Below are 19,306 nucleotides of genomic sequence, written 5' to 3' on the forward strand. Positions count from 1 at the left end.
GAATTATGCTCTGAGAAAGTTCAACAACAACAACACAAAGCTTAGCTTTAAGAGATCCTGTTAAGAGAGGGTTTTGCAGTAAATTAATAGGCAGTGAATGATTTCTGCAACCAATCAAAGTTTTGATATCATACACTCACATTAGCATTAAAGTACTCTGCATGACTGTTGAGGCTTGAGAGCCAAATCTTGATAGATGTATTAATTAGTGCTTTAAGTATGAATGAAATTAACATTTCTTGAGGTCTTAAAATTTTTATTATGGAATTTTTGCCTCATAAACGACGTTTGAAAATTGCTTTATTCGGAGTCAGTCAAAAATGGGAGCTGGCACTGAGGTTATTTCAAACAACATTACCCTGCCCCTCCAAACAAAACCGAAAGCAAAGCGACACAAAAATGACTTTTTTCCCCTCTCTGTGGTATCTTTAGAGGAACGGGATTGTGACATCTCCTCTTTTGATGACAGAAATTATAACAAAAAGAGCAATGAGGCTTTCTCTAACTTGTCTTTCTGAAATCCCCTTACGAGACAGTATGCTTATGTGTGGAATTGGGAGACTAATTTGTGACTCAAAGCTAGATTTTTATCTCTGTCCCTGAAAAAAAATGCCAAAATTTGTAAGTAGAAGGTGCTAGGATTGTATTGCTTCTCTCAACAAACCAACAATCAATAATGATTGTATGATGATGATTACATATAATGATTAAGCAAACGTTATTGACAAGTAACTCTTATATTTATTAAAGTAAGGGATGCAATTCTGATGTAGAGTGAAAGAAGCCTACTGCTTGTGTTTCAAAACTACACATCACTGTCAAATGCAGCATGTCACCACAGAGCACTATCTTTGAATCTTTTGCTTGACCTATAAACCCAAGCTCAGAGTCTTCCATTCTGCATAAATCTCTTTGTCTGTCAAGTCTAAAAAAGACTGACTGTGACAAGCTCTTGACACCCACATGCAGAATGATGCAAAAAAAAAAAAAAAAAAGAAAGAAAGAAAAATGGAAAGAGAAACACTTGATTTAAATCAAGTTTATTATAAGCTTAAATAGTAAACAGAGGAAAAGAAGGATATTTAAACTGATTTAAAATGCTTAACAAAACCACAGTCAAATCATCAATAAAAAAAAAATGCGCAGACTCACACATGCTGAGTGACGGAATGACTTTGCCAAAGGACGTTATCATCCTCTTTCATGGCTTTGCTCGCATTGTTTCAATAACTCTTTTCAATTTTCAACAGTGTTGAAAAAAGCCAAACGGACTTCCTCACTGTCAACTCTGCCTTAAAACACATCCGTCGACTGTTGGCAGAGGAGCTGCGGAAAGAGGGATGTGAATTTTAAAGACGGCTGGCAGCAGCGTTAAAAATAGCTTCCTTACGCACCCTCTACCTGTTTGCGTCTCTGTGTTAGTTTGTCTTTGGATTAAAAGAAAAAAAAGGGAAAAAAAAAAACACAGAGCAAGACCAATTTTCCCCCTTGTCAAGATGAATAGCTGTCCACAGGTGGTGAGGTTCCAAGCACGCGTGTTCAAAGCTCCCGTTGAAACACTGCTAATCATGTGTCATTTCTCCACTTTATTTGCTGACCTAGCCATGGCAGACTATATTTAATGTTTCACCACCCGCTGTCCCCCTGTACACATCAGTGGTTAACTTGAGTGTGTCCTTCATACATAATGCCTGTTCTCATTAAAACCACTGGAAAACACTATGGCAGAAGAAATATTTTACATGGTGAGGTTTCATAAAATGTCATTTTTATACATTTCATTGTGTTAGTTCTTTGAATCTGATTACAAATATATGCCTTTATTTATTTATTTATTTATTTTTTTGGGGGGGGGGGGGGGGGGTGGTAGTATCATACACAATATTATATCAGTCATTTTTTCCCACTTGGTAAATTTGTTTACGAATTGAATTTTTGTGAATATCCTGAACAGATTGAGTTAAAAAAAAAAAAAGAATGAAATTCGACCCCCCCTATCTATCCTTCTCTTCCAGGCTTGTTGTGAAATTCCACATAGATTGGAGCTGCTGGCTATGCTATTAATAATGTATGCTTTGGAAGCGAGAGGGGTGTGTATTCATGTGCTTGTATGTGTGTTTACCAGTGTTTTTCTGTGTGACTCTTCAATAATTCACCCGAGAACCATAGAGAATGAGAACGTAAGCGAGTGGCATTCATTTGGCACTGCGTTATGACTTTGCCACATAACACAAGCATACGCTAAACTACTACTCTCACAATCAGTGCGTCTTATTTGTTTGTGACCAGCTCCTCTCTTGCTGCAATTGCAGTTAATCTCACTTTTCCCCTTTTAATCACTGTTCTGTCTTAGAAGATCAGTGTAAATATCAACACCCCCTCAACCATCCTCAAACCCTCCCAACCAATAGATCTCTGGAACTACACATACAGCAGAAAATAGCTAAGTACAGGGACAGATATTCATGCACAATTTAATTTCTTGTCTTGATTAGAGACAGCGAGAGAGAGAGAGAGAGAGAGAGAGAGAGAGAGAGAGATGAGGTATCTTGTCAGCTAGACTGGAGGTATTGGCCTAGCCATGCGGATTAATCTATATTGCTTAATTGCTCAGGCAGCGTGAGAGAGATCTTACCTCAGAAGGTTTAAGATTGTCATGCCAGAGACTAGGGAGTGGTGGCAAGGTTTAGACTAGAACTAGAGGGTCTTCTGTTTTATGTTCATAACAGCTGACCATTCTTCTCTAGGAGGTAGACCATGAGTAGTCTAATCAGTAAGCTTGTGTCTTGGCTCTGTCCTTTGTTTGAATATTCGGGCCGGAAGTATCGGTCTGTGTCTACAGTGGAACGGTAAAAGGTCTGGTGGGAAAGCGCCGTGATTCTCTCGTTGCTTTCTGTGTACTTAACAAGTAATGACATGTTTGCGTCTCGATGTCCCCTTTTACTGTTGCCTTGCGAAAATGAATTTTGGGCACTCTCTCGTACGTCCGTCCAGGAACGAAAGTGACACACTTTTACTGCATGGGTTGCTGATAGGTGATGTTTACTTCCCTTGCCTGCGATATGTTTCCTGAATTTTTATTTTCCCCAGTCTTGCCCACGAGCAGTTAGACTTGAGAAAGTTGTGGAAAAAGCAGAGAGCTCTCATGAACAATATTACACTAAACTGTGCTGTCTTCAGTGTAATGATGTGGTGTGCGCTTGTTTTTATCGAGATGCAGGGGCTTTTGTGACTGGTGACAGGCGGAAAAAAACAAATCTTACTGGTCAAAACAGGGCTCTTGAGAGCCCATTACACCAGCGAAACCTGCACTTGGGGCGGAAGTGAAACCAATTGAATTTAGTTCTCTGCAATTCCACCTCATACCATGTCTATGTGAAAGTTGAACAACAACAGCAAAAAAAAAAAAATATATATATATATATATATATATATAAATATATATAAAAAGAAGTAAAAATTGCGCTAAGCTTTGATAAAGCCTTACTCTGGGGCTTTGCTCTCAGTGTGCTGTAACAGGGATTTGGCATGCTTAGTCTGCTGTTTACTGGAGGCAGGACAAGCAGAAAGAAGGAGTCTTAGTGCGATACCAGCACATTTCTGTACATGTTAGTCTCTTGTGCAGCCATCTTTTTGACATGTTTTGTACACTTAAGATTAGCTGCAGGGAGATGAATGTCAGCCCTGGCGAGGCATGGTGATGGTAACAGCCTTTAACACACAGAGTTAAATAGATGCTCAGCGGCCGAGACGCTCCTGGTTTGTGTGCCGGGCGTAGTGAGCAGAGTGTTCGTGTCTCGCAGTCTAGTGGAAATGAGAGTGGCGTGGACCTGAATGAATGCCTGATTAAATGACACTGAAATGACAGTGTGATGGGACCTCTTCACAGTTTTATGTACTTCTGAAGAACTGAGGATCTTTATACAATGCTTTTTTCATCTTTTATTTTTTTCTACCATAACCTGTCCTTTGAAAGTCTGGGGTCATCTCTGAGAGAGAGTCAAAGCTGCCCTTTACCTTGCCAGTGTGTGCAGGTAATAGTGTATATGAAGAAAAGGAAGGTTAAAAGAGAGTGCAGGGGTTATAAACAGTTATCCACTCCACATGCATCCAAAGGGCTAGACTACAGTGGCAACCTACATGAACAATCACCACCATTAATACAATCATTATACCCCTGTGGTCTCCCTCAGTGGTTATAGACACACACACATACACACACACGCACACACACACGCACACACACACGCACACCTACCTACACTATGATCAATGAGAGAGAAACTTTGTTGCCCTTTTCTGTTTTTTGTTGTTTGAGAAAACACACACACACACACACGCACACACAGACAAAGGTTTTTTTTGTCATGCTAGTCTGAGCCAAATGTTCCCATTATAGCCAAATATAAAAATCTATAATCTTTAGGATTTTGGCCAAGTTTAGCTCCCAGAACAGCTCCCTGTTTGCCCCCTTCCCTTCTCTGTAAAGATTGCCCATATCAGAGTCAGGAATATCAGCCAAGGAACCTCATAGTGTAACACTCACACAAACCCCTGCAAAAAAAAAAAAAAAAAAAGAAAAAAGGAGAAGAAGAAGAAGGGGGCGAGGATATTTTGGGAGACAGCCAAATTCAGATGAAAATAAATAAAAGTCAGCTAGGCTGTCTTGTACTACATTGGAGGCAATGAGAAATAATCACATAAATCTGCTAATATGTTGGAATACGGTTTGATTTAAAGTTGAATGGTGTTTCCCGTATTTCCTTTCAAATGTATGACGTTCCAATTGGCAAAATAATCCTAGCTGCAGTCATATGTTATTTTTCTCAGTCAGGGTGTCTTGACGCTGCTATGGTCATATTTGTATTGAGACCCTCCTACTTTAGGAGTAAGTCCAGGACACAAGCTGCGTCACAGGGCGTGAGATGTCGTCCAGCCATACGAGGATGATTCATACAGTGTGTAGCAGGCTTCATACCACCTCCACACATTTTATATCACTCTGTTTTCAATGCCAGAAAAGAGGAACCTCTCTCTGCTCGTCTGCTCACCTGTCAAAGTTATCATCTTCAGAGAAAACCATTGTTTGGCAACAGCGCTATCGAGGATTAGTCCCAGATTTATATTTACATTACATTCATTTATTTAGCCTCCAAGGCAGGCAGAATACCAGCAATGAAAACCAAGCATATAGCTGTTGATGAGTTGTCTGTTGCATAAGTACCACCACCACCGCCACTCTCCTTGTAACATACCTAATGCTCAGACTTGACTCAAAGACCAGGTGAAAATTGCTAGAGTCCGTCGCATGTGCGAATCAACACAGGAATAACTTTCTCTCATTCCTTTTCTGAAGAGCTCTTCAATCAGGTTTTCCTTTGTCCTTCACTCTCCGAAGGTCCCGCACACAACAACCTACAATGGAATCTGCGAAGACAATGCACCTTGATTCTCAACCGTGTCTTCAACATTGAAACAGCACAAAGGCATCTGACAAGGTTCTTGTTCTCTTTTACAAAGACTTCTTCCACTCTACAAAATCCTTTGATAAAGCAGATTATCGAGAATGCAAAGACAACCCATTAAAAAGATGACCCTTGTGTCTTGTTCACATGAAAGAGTACAGAGGGAAAACAACTTTTTTTTCTGCAGTCACAGAAGAGGTTTGCCGTGGCAAGGGCAGTTTAAAATCTTTACAAAATATATTTTGGGCGCTTCTTGTTTAAATCAACTTTTGAGGGAACAGCAATGAGCTGTGCATGACAAACAGTTCTCTGTTATGATTTTTTTTTTTTTTTTTTTGTTATCCTGTCTGTGTCCTTAAGCAGTCGAGTGAACCATCAGTTTTCGAGTCCGGGGGCTATACTAATTAGTATCATTGCTGGAATCAGATGTGATTTGTATTCCCATGGTCAAAATAACAACCTGATTAAACCCTTTAATTACACATTTGATTTACAAGGCAGATAATTTCCATGCAGAAATGAGTTTGTTTTTTTTTTAAATTTTTTTGTAAGTAGTGCCTTTTAAAGCCTTAAGGTATTACTCTGGTGAATCGTCCTCTAAGAGTCAGGGTTTATGTAACTATCAAAGTTGCCTGGAACATTGAGAGCACAGGTATGTAAATTGATATGCAAATAGGAAGCTACTACCAGTCCATAATTACAGTCGGAAAAAACAGGTCTTTCTGGTGTAGTAGAACGTGCGCCATTGAGCATTATTGCTAACCTTGAAATCACTTTTGTCTCAGCTCGGGAGCAAAATGAATTTTAATCAGCTTTAAAAGTATCCCGCTGGTCTTTTTTTCAATGCTGTGGAGAGGAGCCAGATGAGTGGAATACTAATGGCTGGTCCATTCAGACTCATCAGAGAGGAGGAAAAAAGTGTGGCGTGTGATAACGTCAAAGAAGCTTCGAACACAACACTTAGACACTTACTGTGCTTACCATCCTCTACATTCTCTTTTCCTCTTCATGGTATTGTGTGTCTAGCCTGCAAAGAGCCATCTGGCTTTCAGCAGGAAGTGAAAAAAAAAAAAAGAGTCTTATGGTCTCTAGAAAAATCTCTCAGGATTCATGCTTGCACTTTGGTAGTTTCTTTGCCATTTGAAGGTTCCTCTCTTAAGTGTGTGAGGGTCTGTAGTAGTAGATCCGTTGTCTGCTCACCATGATTACCGTTTTGATGTTGACGACAGAAGTCCCATAGGAGTTGCTGTTGTGCTTACGTGCCATGACGCATCGGCCGTAGGGCAAACACATGTCAGTATCGTTGCAGTGGCTGTCTGGAAACGGAGAAGCCGTGTTGCACTTGCAATCAAAAAAAGAGATACAGCGCTGTTTCACGGGTCTAATGTTATCCCCCTCAAGGCCCCGAAAACCTCTGTCGTGCCAGAAAATATCCGATGTGCCACCAGCGCAGAATCTCGCTTTGTAACGTGCTTGTTCGTATGCCCGAGGACTCCGTCTGTTTTTTTTTTTTTTTTTTTTTCGCTTACATCCCGGAATGGCAGCCATAAAGGATAGGCCTCATGCTTTTCCCCTCCAGTTACATCAGCGTAAGAGTAAAAATTAAAAAGAAAAAGGATTGTCTTAATTAACAGAGCAGCTTGCTCCTGGAGGCCATTCGACCTACAGATGAATTCATTTAACATGAAGTAATTAAATATATATGTGTGTGTGTGACTTACGGACATAAGGACATATGAATCAGCGCTTCCATGTCAATTATTGGCAAGAATATCCTCGTACAATGTATACATGCACATCGTGACCACTGCTGCTCACATCACATGTTAGTCAGACGCTCTTTGTGGCTCATTTGAATGTAATGGCTTAAAGTGAAGAGCGTGCTATATTGCAGTTAGAGTGGTTATAGACAGTGCAGTAGTCCATTTGATCAACATTCAGCCTCTCTGACTCATTAAGTGTGTTAGATGATACTGCCGTAATAGACAAGCATGCAGACCCTTCACCTGCCTAATGAGGCTGTTGATCACATCTTCCCAGTCCCCCCACCCCGCGCTGTCTCTTCTGTGTTCGTTCTGCCGGCCACTTGAGGTGAGACCAGTCCTCCGACTCAGCCAAAGCCTTGTTGTCGTCCACGATGTTCAACTCTATTAACTCTGTCGTTGTTTTTCAGTTCCAGTTTTTGTGGGGATCCCTCCCCCCTTTTGCTACAGAATTGTTTCACAGAGGAATTGAATTAGATCCAGTGGACATCATTTTTAGATGCATTTACATAATTAGGAGCAATGGCTTTTCTTAAATTTAATAGTCTAATCAGTAAACACACACCAGCAGAGATAAGAAGGGCTTGGCTTGAGAAGAAAGAAAGAAAATTGTGAGGTCCTGTACTAGAAAAAAACCCTGACCAAAATAACGGTATTAAACTTGATGATGCAGGTTATTCAAAGTAGTAGTATTTTATGAACCTGTAAATCTCACATGAAAGTGTCACTATGAACACAATGTTGGACCTTCATGTTTAAATGACCATACAAGAAAAGTTAAGGTTAGTTAAACAGGTATTTGCAAACCAAATGGAATATTGTCAGGAAATGCTGACAGGTTGGGAGAGGTCCTCTCCATGTTGTTAAGCATTCTTTATTACCCACAATGTGTTTATCTGTCCCCTCGCATGCCTAAAACACGCCCCGCTTTTTTCAATCCGAAAGGGACAGGGCAATTTCCCCTGCTGTATCTAAGCCACCATTCTGTCAGTTAAGTTTCAGATTCAAAAGGGACTTTAGAAATGTCTCTACTTTGTTACAGATCTCCCTTTCGACGGTTATGAGTTCACCCGAATTCACACGATTGTCTTTGGGTTTTCCAGTTTGTTGCTTTGATGTCTATATTTGTGCTGCTATGATGGGAACCCAAAGAATACCCTAGAACTCAGCTGAGAGCCAGTGTTTCCATTTCGCTCCCTTTGTTAAACCCTTTGCGGGGGTTTTGGAGGGTGGGGTGGAGGCTGGGAGAATCGCCCAGTTCTAGACTGCTCCACTCATGCTGTGGGAAAAGAAAGTGATCTGCTTAAGGCTTGCAGTCAGTTTGTGTATGTGTGTGTGTGTGTGTGTGTGTGTGTGTGTGTGTGAGAGAGAGTCAGAGAATGTGTGTGCTTGTGCACATTATGTACTCGCTTATATTTTTGTCTGTGTGCGTATATATGCATGCGTATATATGTGTGTGTGTGTGTGTGTGTATTGGGGAATGAAGGGGACTGCTTGACAAAAATGAAATGAGGTATTGTCATAAAAGTGGGGTACCCAGCTCATCAAAGATCAGTCTTGGCGAGGTTGCTAATTATATTAAAAAGATGAATGGCTATTGTTATATAGAACTCTTTAAAGTTATTTATTAGTTAGAAATGTAACTGCAAGGCTAGCTAATTAATGAGTAATGGCCTGCTTAGAATCTCACCGTAATTCAAGTGACTATGACTTAAAAAGCTATTATTCTTCCATCCATATTTTTCTAACATTAGCCCCCATTTAACCTCTGTACTCTGATGTAATTTCTTTCCCCTGAAAAGCCTGTTAAACATGTTATATTTGGTTGACTACACTAATTACCCTACCACAACCGAGTACTTTCAGTGTGACTTATAGCTTTGCTGAATACTTTCACTCACCATCATTTTTAGAGCAAGCTGAGGAGTATGTAAACAATCCTCAGGCAACCTCGTCTGAAACCTCACTGCCAATACCACTTTTATTCTCTGGACTGCTGAGGCCAACATCTTTTTTTTTCCTCTTTTTTTCTTTCTTTTTGCCATACAAGACTTAGTCATACTTTTAGTCTTGATGGCTTTTAAGATTATTCTGTGTCTGTTTGTGTAAACTGACGAAAAAAAAAAAAAATATATATATATATATATATATATTAAATTGTTTATAATGCTTTTTTGTGGTCTAAGTGCTCATATCATTTCAAACCATGTATTCTTTGTGTTCACTTCGGAGTGGAAGAGGTGACCAGTTATCTAACCCTCTGCTATCCCCGAACAAAATACAAGCTATCTGAAGAAGCACATTTGTGGCTATCATTTGTGTTGCTCTGAGCAACAAACACAACAAGCTTACTTGTGTGGGGACAACAGTCATGCATTTAAGGTGTATAATTTAGTGTTTCTGAGCACCTCTTTACAGCTGCTTATTAATAAAATCAATAACGAACAGAAATCATCCCGTCATTGAAAGAATACAACTGCTTTTGAAGAAAAGACCCGTTGCATTATCCCAGACTCCCTGCATTATGGCTAAAAGAGGATTGTTGGAATTTGAGACGTGGCAATCAACACTAAGATGCGTGCTTGTGAGATTGTCCGTGGCCTGTATAAAGCCTGCTTTTTCTGGGACGTGAGGTAAAAGGTACTGAAGCTAATCTTCAGACATCAGTGCAGCTACACTCCATTCAGTGATAAAGAGTGTTGAGGGTTTTTTTTTTTTTTTCTTTTCCATCTGTTCCATTTGCCAGTGGCAGAATTTAATATATGTCTGAGGCAGAGGCTTGGTATTTAGATGGTGGTATATGGCAAACATCACTTCTTAGCCTGGTATCAGTCTCCCACAGGTCTGCCATATTCCTAGCAGGGCAAATGTTGACATGCCCCCATGTAATGATAAGTGAAACCGAAGTCATATTTGAAGAGTAACAGGTAATAAGTCTCTTTAACAAGAAAGCAAACATTGTGCTTAGTCACTAAGCAACACTGTCTTATGAAGACAGGCAGATAAAGTAGATCCCATCTTCTTTTCATATCCTCCAATGACGCACTTCATAAGGTCAGGTTGTCCTGTTATATAAGGATGAAGTTCCATATGTATGTATGAAGTTCCAAAAAAGAGGGAAAAAAGTTGTATATATTTCACCTTTGGCACAAAAGAGCTCGAAAGAATTCTTCCTCATTCTTCCTCTCCCGTCAACAATGGTTCTACTCAACCGAGCCTGCTTATAAAGGAGATTATGCTTAACTTCTCTCTCTCTCTCTCTCTCTCTCTCTTTTTCCCTCAGCCGCAATTCTTGATGATCCAATGGAGTGTAGTCGTGGGGAGCGATTGGCCATCACTCTGGCAAAAGACAACATCAACCGTTCCAGTAACCGTTCCACGACTGGAAAACTTGAGGTGGACATTTTTGAGCTGTTGAGAGACAGCGAGTACGAAACAGGAGAAACCAGTGAGTATGGTTTCACATAGATGGGTGTGGTGTTACACAGACAATAAGAGCAATTACCCTCCATCAGAAAATTAACAGTTAGTTTCTCCATGTGTTTCATTTTTTGTTTTTTTGTTTTTTGTCTTTCATCTTTTCTTTTCCGTGAGGGCACAGAGAGACAAAAGCTTTAGTTTAAGAAACAGACCCATAACATGGTAGCAAATTAACAAACGGTAAATAGATTGTTATGCGTAGTGGCAGAAAATAAAATGCAAAGTTATATTTTGTTGTCTTAGGAGTCAACAACATTCTAGTATTTTCATTGTTTTTTCGTACTCACTGGAATAATTGGAATCATTAAAAATGTCCCCATTAGTAATACCGTTAAATAGATGTTTTGGCTATTTCTTGCTTTCCAAAAGCTTTTTTTTAATAAACAAATTTAATGAGGAAACTGCATGGGTGAACATCAAAATGTACTTCTATTTTTATATGCCTTACCCTCTCAACTCTGTTTCAACCATCAAACGGACAGTCTTGCAAATTATATGTCAAATGATATCAAGTAGCCCCACATATTTCATGATGTTGCACCCAAGCATAAGTTCCTCTAATTTATACAGTCAACCATTCACTAAGCCCAACAAGAGTGGAATCTTAGGTGCCAGGGAAGGGATATGCCTGGGGATACTCAGTAACAAATTTGGACAACATTCTTCCATGACAGCATAAGTTCTATGGAAGCTCCAGCTCTTAATATGAGAACAGGTTTTACTATGCTCTGACTCTCCATATCTGTCAGTCAACTAGGCGTTGTGTTTTTAGTGTTCCATCACAGAACCCCCTCTCTACAGTCCTACAGATTTCCAGTCAAAAACAGTGATGGTAAATGGATTATCTTGAGAAATATATCAAATATATCTCTCTGCGAATGAGTGTGGGCAGTAAAAAGCGAAAGGAACATCAACGTTTATTTTTAGCAGTCAGGATTGTTCAGGTTGGTGGTGATTAAAGACAGTTTTGCCTTGCAATTCAAAGATTTGCTGAGGCCGCAAAGGCAGCTCTTGTTTCTTCTCCTCAGACATGAAAACAGCTATGTTTGTTCACTCCGACTGGTTAGGCACAGCCAGGCCCGGCCTAATTTGCCAATGTAACGTCTGCGAGCAGCCTAGGAATTGGATTAGAAATGGATCAACGCCACTCCCACCCAGAGAGAAATGTCAGGCAGCCAACACTACCTGCGTTACCCAGCACCACACACACGCACACATGCACACACACACACACACACACACTCACACACACACACACTCACACACACACACACACACACTCACACACACATACACAACACTCAAGCCTCTTTCTTTTATTTTCACAGCCTACAGTTCTGCCAGATGCCTTGTGTATATAGGAATATGAACATTAAACATTACATAATTGAATAAATGTGAATTTAAATCTTAGATGATTTCATCAGTATATTTACATGACATGCACTGTACCTATAGAATGTAGCATATAGTATCATTATTAAAAATTCAGAGGATTTTATTGACATGTCACAACTTTTAGATTAATATTGGATTATTGATCTTGATATGAACATACAGATTTACTGGCTGCCTAATCTTATCATTTGACAGCACAGGTGAGCGACTTCCAATTCCAATGGTTCAGTCAATCACTGTAGAGGTGACAGAACAGACTGTAGCGGAGCAAATGACCTTCGCGACCTTCCAGCAGAAACAGAGACGCAGCAATTACACATTAAACGATCCATATGTTCGACACGCCGCCGTAGATGTAGGCAGCCGCGGGAAGTCTTAAATCAAGTCAAGTGTCCGTCGCTAACGCGTTAATACATTAACAGTAACTCATTTTGCGTGAGCATCGGTATTCGCGCAAATCAAAACGAGCCATGAGTAACTATGAAAAGCAGCTGACTGCAATATCCAATCGGACTTAACGTAGGGAGGGCACACTTGGTTTGCCAACACAAGGCAGGTACCACTGGCTGCCATGCCTGGTTGGTGTTCTTTGTCAATGCTGAGTGGTAATCCCATGAATGGGTGATTCAGAGAAGTCAGGCAGATCGGTGCTAATGTGTCTTATAGTGGTGGATGGCATGCAGGCAAGTGGTTAGAGAGGCAGTTTGGAGCATTGAAGGGGGGGTGGGGGGTGGGGGATGGGGTGGGGTGGGGTTGAGGGTAAAGCATCCATCCCCACTGGTGATTAAGGAATTTTTTTTTATTATTAATTATTTGATTCAGTGCTCGTCTAATTTCACTATCTGGAACCGTGTGGATTTTTTGCCTTGCTCCACTAAGTCCAAAATCAGCCTCCCCCTCCTCTCCTCTCCTCTCCATTTTTTTTTTTTTTTGTCTTTCATCTCTCTGTGTTCCCCATGTCTCTGCCACACAAGACACCCTCCCCCTCCCGTCGGCAGTCTGGAGCCAGACCTTTTTCTCTCCACTAAACTGACCATACAATCTTAATTAAAAATAGAGGGATTATAACCCCACCTGAAATTACATTCTGTTCCAGTGCACGGAAGATTAGAGCCAGACCCGTGTGCAAAGAAGTGAGAAACAAATATTCCCCCACTACCCCCCACTTCCTGCTCCCCACTCCCCCCCCCCCCCCCCCCCCAAAACACCATTCAATGTTATTTTAGGCCACGTTGCTCTCTTAGGCCCGTTAATTATGCAGTCAGATTACTACTGCTCTACTTTAGTGAGTCTCTGTGATTATACAGTGCTATTTTTAAACGGCATATCGCAATCACTGCCATCAGAGTCCTACTTGTTAGGTGGCATTACAACAGGCAAAGAGAATTACAGTCGGCGCCAGGTGATCGCTACGGCGGGGTTTTGTTTTGTTTTGTTTTCTAAATAGGGTGCCCAGGTTACTCAATGGAGTGCACAGAGTAATGTGTCCTGATATGATTTAAGTGGATACAGTGCTTTAATGAGACTGGCAGGTCGACGTCTTGCTCTCATTTCTCTTGGCTTAGATGAATGATTGTTGGTCTTTCCTCTTCCAATTGACAGTGTGCCAAATACTATCCAAGGGAGTGGTGGCAGTCCTCGGTCCCTCTGCCAGCCCAGCTTCCAACTCCATCATCAGCAATATATGTGGAGAGAAAGAGGTAAGTCCGGGTTATTACCCTGACCTTGTATCATCATCAGAGTAGTAAATAACTCAGTTCAAATGTAACGTGGAAATCTGATATATCTTTCCCCTGAAAACTATAGCAAAAAAGATGCCAAAACAGCCAGAGGTTTGAAAAGGGGCACTCTGTGTCATTTCATATATCATTTTGATTGGAACTTTTGTCTGATTTATAAAACATGCAGGAAGAAAAATCTCTGGTACACATATATTTCAACAGGTCTTTGATTTAGTGTTCTTAAATGACTCCTACATCAGGATGGGTACACAGTCTGCTCCACCACTTGGCATTTTAATCTATTCTGTACCTGAGTTAAAGTGACTTGCCCCAACCTTGTTCAGTACAAAGGCCTCACCCCTTAGCAGAATGATATTTAAAATCCTTTGAACTACAAGTGCTTTCTTTCTTATTCACTTGATATACTTTTTTTTATGGTAATTAGTATTGACTTTTTATTAATTAAACCATTTATTCTAATCGATATTATTTCTATATTAATTAAACCATTAAACCATTTGAACTACTGTCACACTTGAATATGACGGGATCAAGGTTTTGAATTTCTTCAATTTTCTCTCTCATACTATGACAACTGTGGTTTTACATTAAATTTCCTGAAGATTAGCCCTCATGCTGTTGTGAATATATTAGCATGTAAATGAATTATGTATCCTGAAACAAATTTATACCATGTACTCAACTGACTAAGCATCTTAGATATCTCCATAATTTATAATCAGCTACAACTTACCTTACAAAGTTGTCATGGGACATAAATATTCATTGGCCACACTGCATAGATGACTACTGAGGTCACAGATCAGGCCTTGTATAATAAAAGTTTAAACGTTTAAATCAGCAGCAAGTGTCTTCATGAATATTTATAAAGAGGGTGACATTTGATTGGTTTAGTGTTTTATTTATTTATTTTATTTTATTATAGTGGGATGTATTTATTTCTGTCATAGATAATGTGGTAATGCACAGGATACGTGTTGGGGGGGGGGGGGGGGGTTATGTGGTCATTCATTAACGTATTTCAGGTGATGCAGCCAGGGGCAGTGTGTGTTCAGGGTAGATGTTGAGTGTGGGCAGTGGAGGCTGTTTTAATGGCTGACTGACTAGCTTCTCGCTCTGGGGAAAAGGTTGTGGTGCTCCTGTCATTATTCTGAAGGTGATGTGTCTCAACTAATAGCCTCTGTTTTGCAAAGTGGCCCTATCAATAGCCAGTCCCCGCAGAGAACAACAACCTTGCACTCCACTGGGTATATGAGAGCTGCAGAAGACTTTCTGTAACATTAAGTGGGTAGAGAGACAGAGATGATCTTGTTTAAAGTCAGTGCACAAACTGAACCTTTGAAAGGCGGTTATTTTCAGGTGGAATAATTTGTTAATGAATACTTGTTATATGCCAGACTAGAGCTGTTAACCCTTGTCTGTGTAACCGTTAATAATGGTCTTGTCTGATTAATCTTATCTGTTAAATGGCGAATCCCAAATTCCGCCCTGAAAATGATATGTGAGGTATTTTCCATCCTGACCATGCAGTTAACATCCCACACATGTGACTACAACCTCTGAGTGTAAGGATGCACTGATGTTCAGTCAAAACTGGGTCATCTTAAACAGGTCTAATAAGCATGTGATACTTGAATCACCTTTGAAGCTTGTTTTCATTTCTATAAACAGAGTGTAAAAGATCAGTGAAATAGAGGTGAGTCAGTTATATATATATATATATATATATATATATATATATTTTTTTTTTTTTTTTTTTTTTTTTTAATTTTCACCCTTAAAGCAGTGCTTTAGCCAGACATTTTTTGCTATATGGGCTAATTAAGCTACAAAACATTTATGTTTAATAACGGCGTCTTGAATGAGAGGCAGTTTGCACATGAGATTGTGGGAATCGTAGGCCATGGATGATTTGAGTCAATGGTCTCTTTATTCTCCTAATTTGCCATCAGCAGACCTAATGGCTTTATTGCCAACCAGAGTATCATAACACTCTGTCATGTCGAGATAAGACCTTTCTTAGAAAAGACCTTGCCTTTGTATTTTATGGCCGATGTGAAATCCATTGCGTTTTTTTTTTTCTTTTTTTAAATTAAGCTCGTACTCATTAACTGATTAAATAGGGTTCATTAAAGGTTAACTGAATTGTCCAAAAATTTGCATCTCTCCGCTACACTTTTATCGAATATTACCATCATTCATTTTGAGTGCAAACAAGTAATGTAATTGAGCTTAAACTGCGTAAATACCGTCCTGCAAGTTTGTCATTAACGTCAACTGTACAAGAGCCCCACAGAAACAGGCGCTTATTCTACTTACAGGAGTGTGCGCGAGTGTATAAGGGGAGAGCTGGAGGTCAGTCGTATTCTGTGTGTGCTCAGGCGTTGAGCCTCTTTTAATGATGTTTCCGTAATATTGCACATTCACTCTCTTGCTAGATGAAAGTAATCATGGACGTATGAAAATAGGGCTGGCAACAAGTCTTTAGCCCATTACTTTCTACTCACCTTATCACCCAATGTGTTCTCTCCCTGCATGATGCCATGTAGGTCATAATAGAGTTATAATATCTGAGTCTAAACTAAAACAACAAACAATGATTAGAGAATGGCTACTGACTGTTCACATTACAGGATGTGGACTGTGTATCCAGCGCACTGTCAGTGTTGTTCACCTTATTGTGTACAATGTTCCATTTGACTCCCCAAAGGAGTATAATGATTGTTACTGCAGTACATTTGCTTTGTCAGAGTTGATCATGATTCACCCAAAGCAGGTAAGATGTGGGAGATGATTGCCTCAGAAAAGAGCTGAGTCTAAAGATTGGCTTGTATTTTCTTCAATTTGTTAGCGGTGAGACATGCAGGAACATGGTTATCTCTGTAAATGGTTTGTTGGTATTGTGGGATGAATTGTTTTGCACACTGAAGCAGTTTGTTCTGATGGCATTTTGTCGCAATTTGTTCTGACGTGCCACAGTCACGTAGAATGATGAGTGTCATCTGCTTATAATGCAACTGATTTGATGCCTAAACAAAAAAAAACAAACAAAAAGAAAAAAAAAACAACTCCAGTAACCGTTATAAAGTTGGGTTTTTTTTTCAAATGTAAGTCATAACTGAATTTACCTGATGAATGTAGCCTCTAGTATTTCTCCACTCACCAAGGAAAACTTGAGAGATTTCTGAATTGAAGCCTGACTAATTAAAATCAAAATCTCAACCATCCATCACGACATGCTTTTTATTTTTTCAGATTTTTGATGCTCAATGCCAAGATGTTAGTTCCCGTGGAATATTGATTTTTTTTTTTTTTTTCCGAGCTGGCACACTCTTGATCATTGATAAATGGAATTTATTTGGACTCACTGCAGCAGAAAGATAGTCTTGTCAGCTTGAGAAAAAAAAATTAGCAAAAACATACACTTTTTTTTTTCTCTTTTTTCTCTTTTTTTTTTTTTTTTTTATAATTCTCTATAAATATTAATTTCGTGTTCAGAGCGGAGTCAGATGAAACACAGGCAGGTTTTCAGAGGGGTATTCAGAGGCAGTGCTGTAGCTACGCTTAGGGCTGGCCTTTGAACCCAAGCAGCATGGCGGGTGTTAACAGTATGTTCCTCCTGAGGACACGAACGCAGTCTGAGCCCCACGCGGCCGAGCAAACAGGAGGTCCCCTAGTATCCGTGGCCCTCAGTGTGAGGGCACATTAATATGAAAATAGCCTTGTTTTTGAGAATGTCATTCATGTGCAGATATTCAAATCTCTCCCTGTGTTCTTCTCTAAAGCTTTCCTTCAAGGCTTTAGCTCTATGCTGCAGTGACAACGTAAAAATAAAATTCATTCTGTGAGACGGAGAATGAACACACTGCCTCTTGGTTGGCAGTCCTGTTGCGCACAGACTTTAATCAAATTACGGTGTGAAGTCATCCTGATTTGTTACAGCTTCTCAGGTTATTATTGATATTGCAAAGTAATTTTTGGATTGCTTCACTCAGTCATGCATAAATAATGAACCACTGGTCCCACAACGGGGAGACGCCAATATTACTCTATGAACATACCAGAAGCCATGGCCTTACATAACTATATAATTTTTTTTTGTTTTTTTTTAATATATTTACTTATGTATTTTATTAGTCGTGAAGGTTATTGAGTCTGTGTAATGACTGTGTGATGCCATTAAAACAGCAGGTTCCTTTTTTTAGGGCCAGAGTCTCCTGAAATTGTCCTGAGTTGGTAGACTGTGTCTGCTCTGCTTGGGTCTGCTCTTCCTAATTGTACTGGACAGCACCAGACTGCAACCCTGCAACTATCATCAGTCAACGCTGTCTTGGGTGCCTTCACCTCAGCAAGTGCTGATTCTTACCTTCCTAACTCATTTCCTCCCACGTTTTTTTTTTTTTTTCTAAGTAAATATCCCCTTGTATAACACATCCCTTGCTGCGCTTTGAAGAAATGCTCAAATCAGCCTCTGCTTATTGCCGCTTTGCCTTGTCAAAGCTATGCGGCAGCCCCAGCTTACTGCCCATAGACGTGTGGGTCAACTAAGGTAATTTAACTGAGGAAACTTTTTTTTTTTTTTTTTTCCTTTCCTGTGCGGAGTGAGAGAGACGCTGTTTGTGACAGGATATGTCAGATTACTTTACTTCAGATAATGCTTAATAAGCTGGGGACCGATCCCTCTGTAGTAAGAGCTATAGAGGATGATAACAGGAGTTGAAATGTTTGCTGTTTCACTTCTCAAACCCTTTCTACCGCTGAAGGTGCTGTGGAGCCCCCCCCCCCCCCCCCTCCGCTGACATGTGCGCGTGTTTAAACTCTATGCAGGGCTCTTGCTGGTGTCAGAGCTTGCTTGGCGTACCGTTCCTCTTCCTTCTAGCACACAAACAGAACACAGGTGCCCTCTCCTCATCCGCCTGATCACAATTAGAGAAGCACAGCTGCTGTGAGAACCTCTCCTCACCTCTCTTTTACCGTGCAATTGATCTGTCACAGTGTGGGTCAACAGCGGACACATACACTCACAGGCCCGTATCTACACCCACTGTGGCATCAGACGGACCCTTTTTGTTTGATGGAAATGGATGTATGCAAGCGTGCTGCTCTCCAGTTCCCCCCTGAGTCCAGCTCCCCTTTCATATTCAATGGAGCTGTTTGTTTCAGTAATAGATATGCAAAAGACATGGAACCCATACTCCATTTTCCTTCTTTTGTTCCTTTGGACATTTGAGCTGTAACACTGTCCTTTTGTCTGGATTTAAACAGAGCAAGTCCCCAACTGATGGCTACAGCAAGCACTGAGGAAAAATAGTTAATGCACTTAAACAACAACAACAACAACAACAATAAAAACAAGCCAGCAAACAAGCTGAGTTATACAGCTTGGTGTTTTCATATTTGAATAGCACTAGTAGTTATGGGATTTTCACATGGAGAGGTAGATGTCTCCCTTCACAGC

The 19,306-nt window shown here is 40.2% G+C and overlaps 1 protein-coding gene across 1 annotated transcript in view; it reads left to right on the top strand.

Annotated features, from left to right (window-relative positions):
* grik4 (glutamate receptor, ionotropic, kainate 4) overlaps positions 1 to 19,306 on the top strand; it is a 95,087-nt gene that overhangs the window by 9,848 nt on the left and 65,933 nt on the right. Inside the window, exons 2-3 of the mRNA XM_030776407.1 lie at positions 10,512 to 10,676; positions 13,709 to 13,806. Coding sequence (XP_030632267.1) covers positions 10,512 to 10,676; positions 13,709 to 13,806 — 263 coding nt within the window. The remainder of the gene's footprint in view (positions 1 to 10,511; positions 10,677 to 13,708; positions 13,807 to 19,306) is intronic.

The sequence above is a fragment of the Chanos chanos genome, chromosome 6 (assembly GCF_902362185.1).
Source record: "Chanos chanos chromosome 6, fChaCha1.1, whole genome shotgun sequence".
Classification (NCBI taxonomy): domain Eukaryota; kingdom Metazoa; phylum Chordata; class Actinopteri; order Gonorynchiformes; family Chanidae; genus Chanos; species Chanos chanos.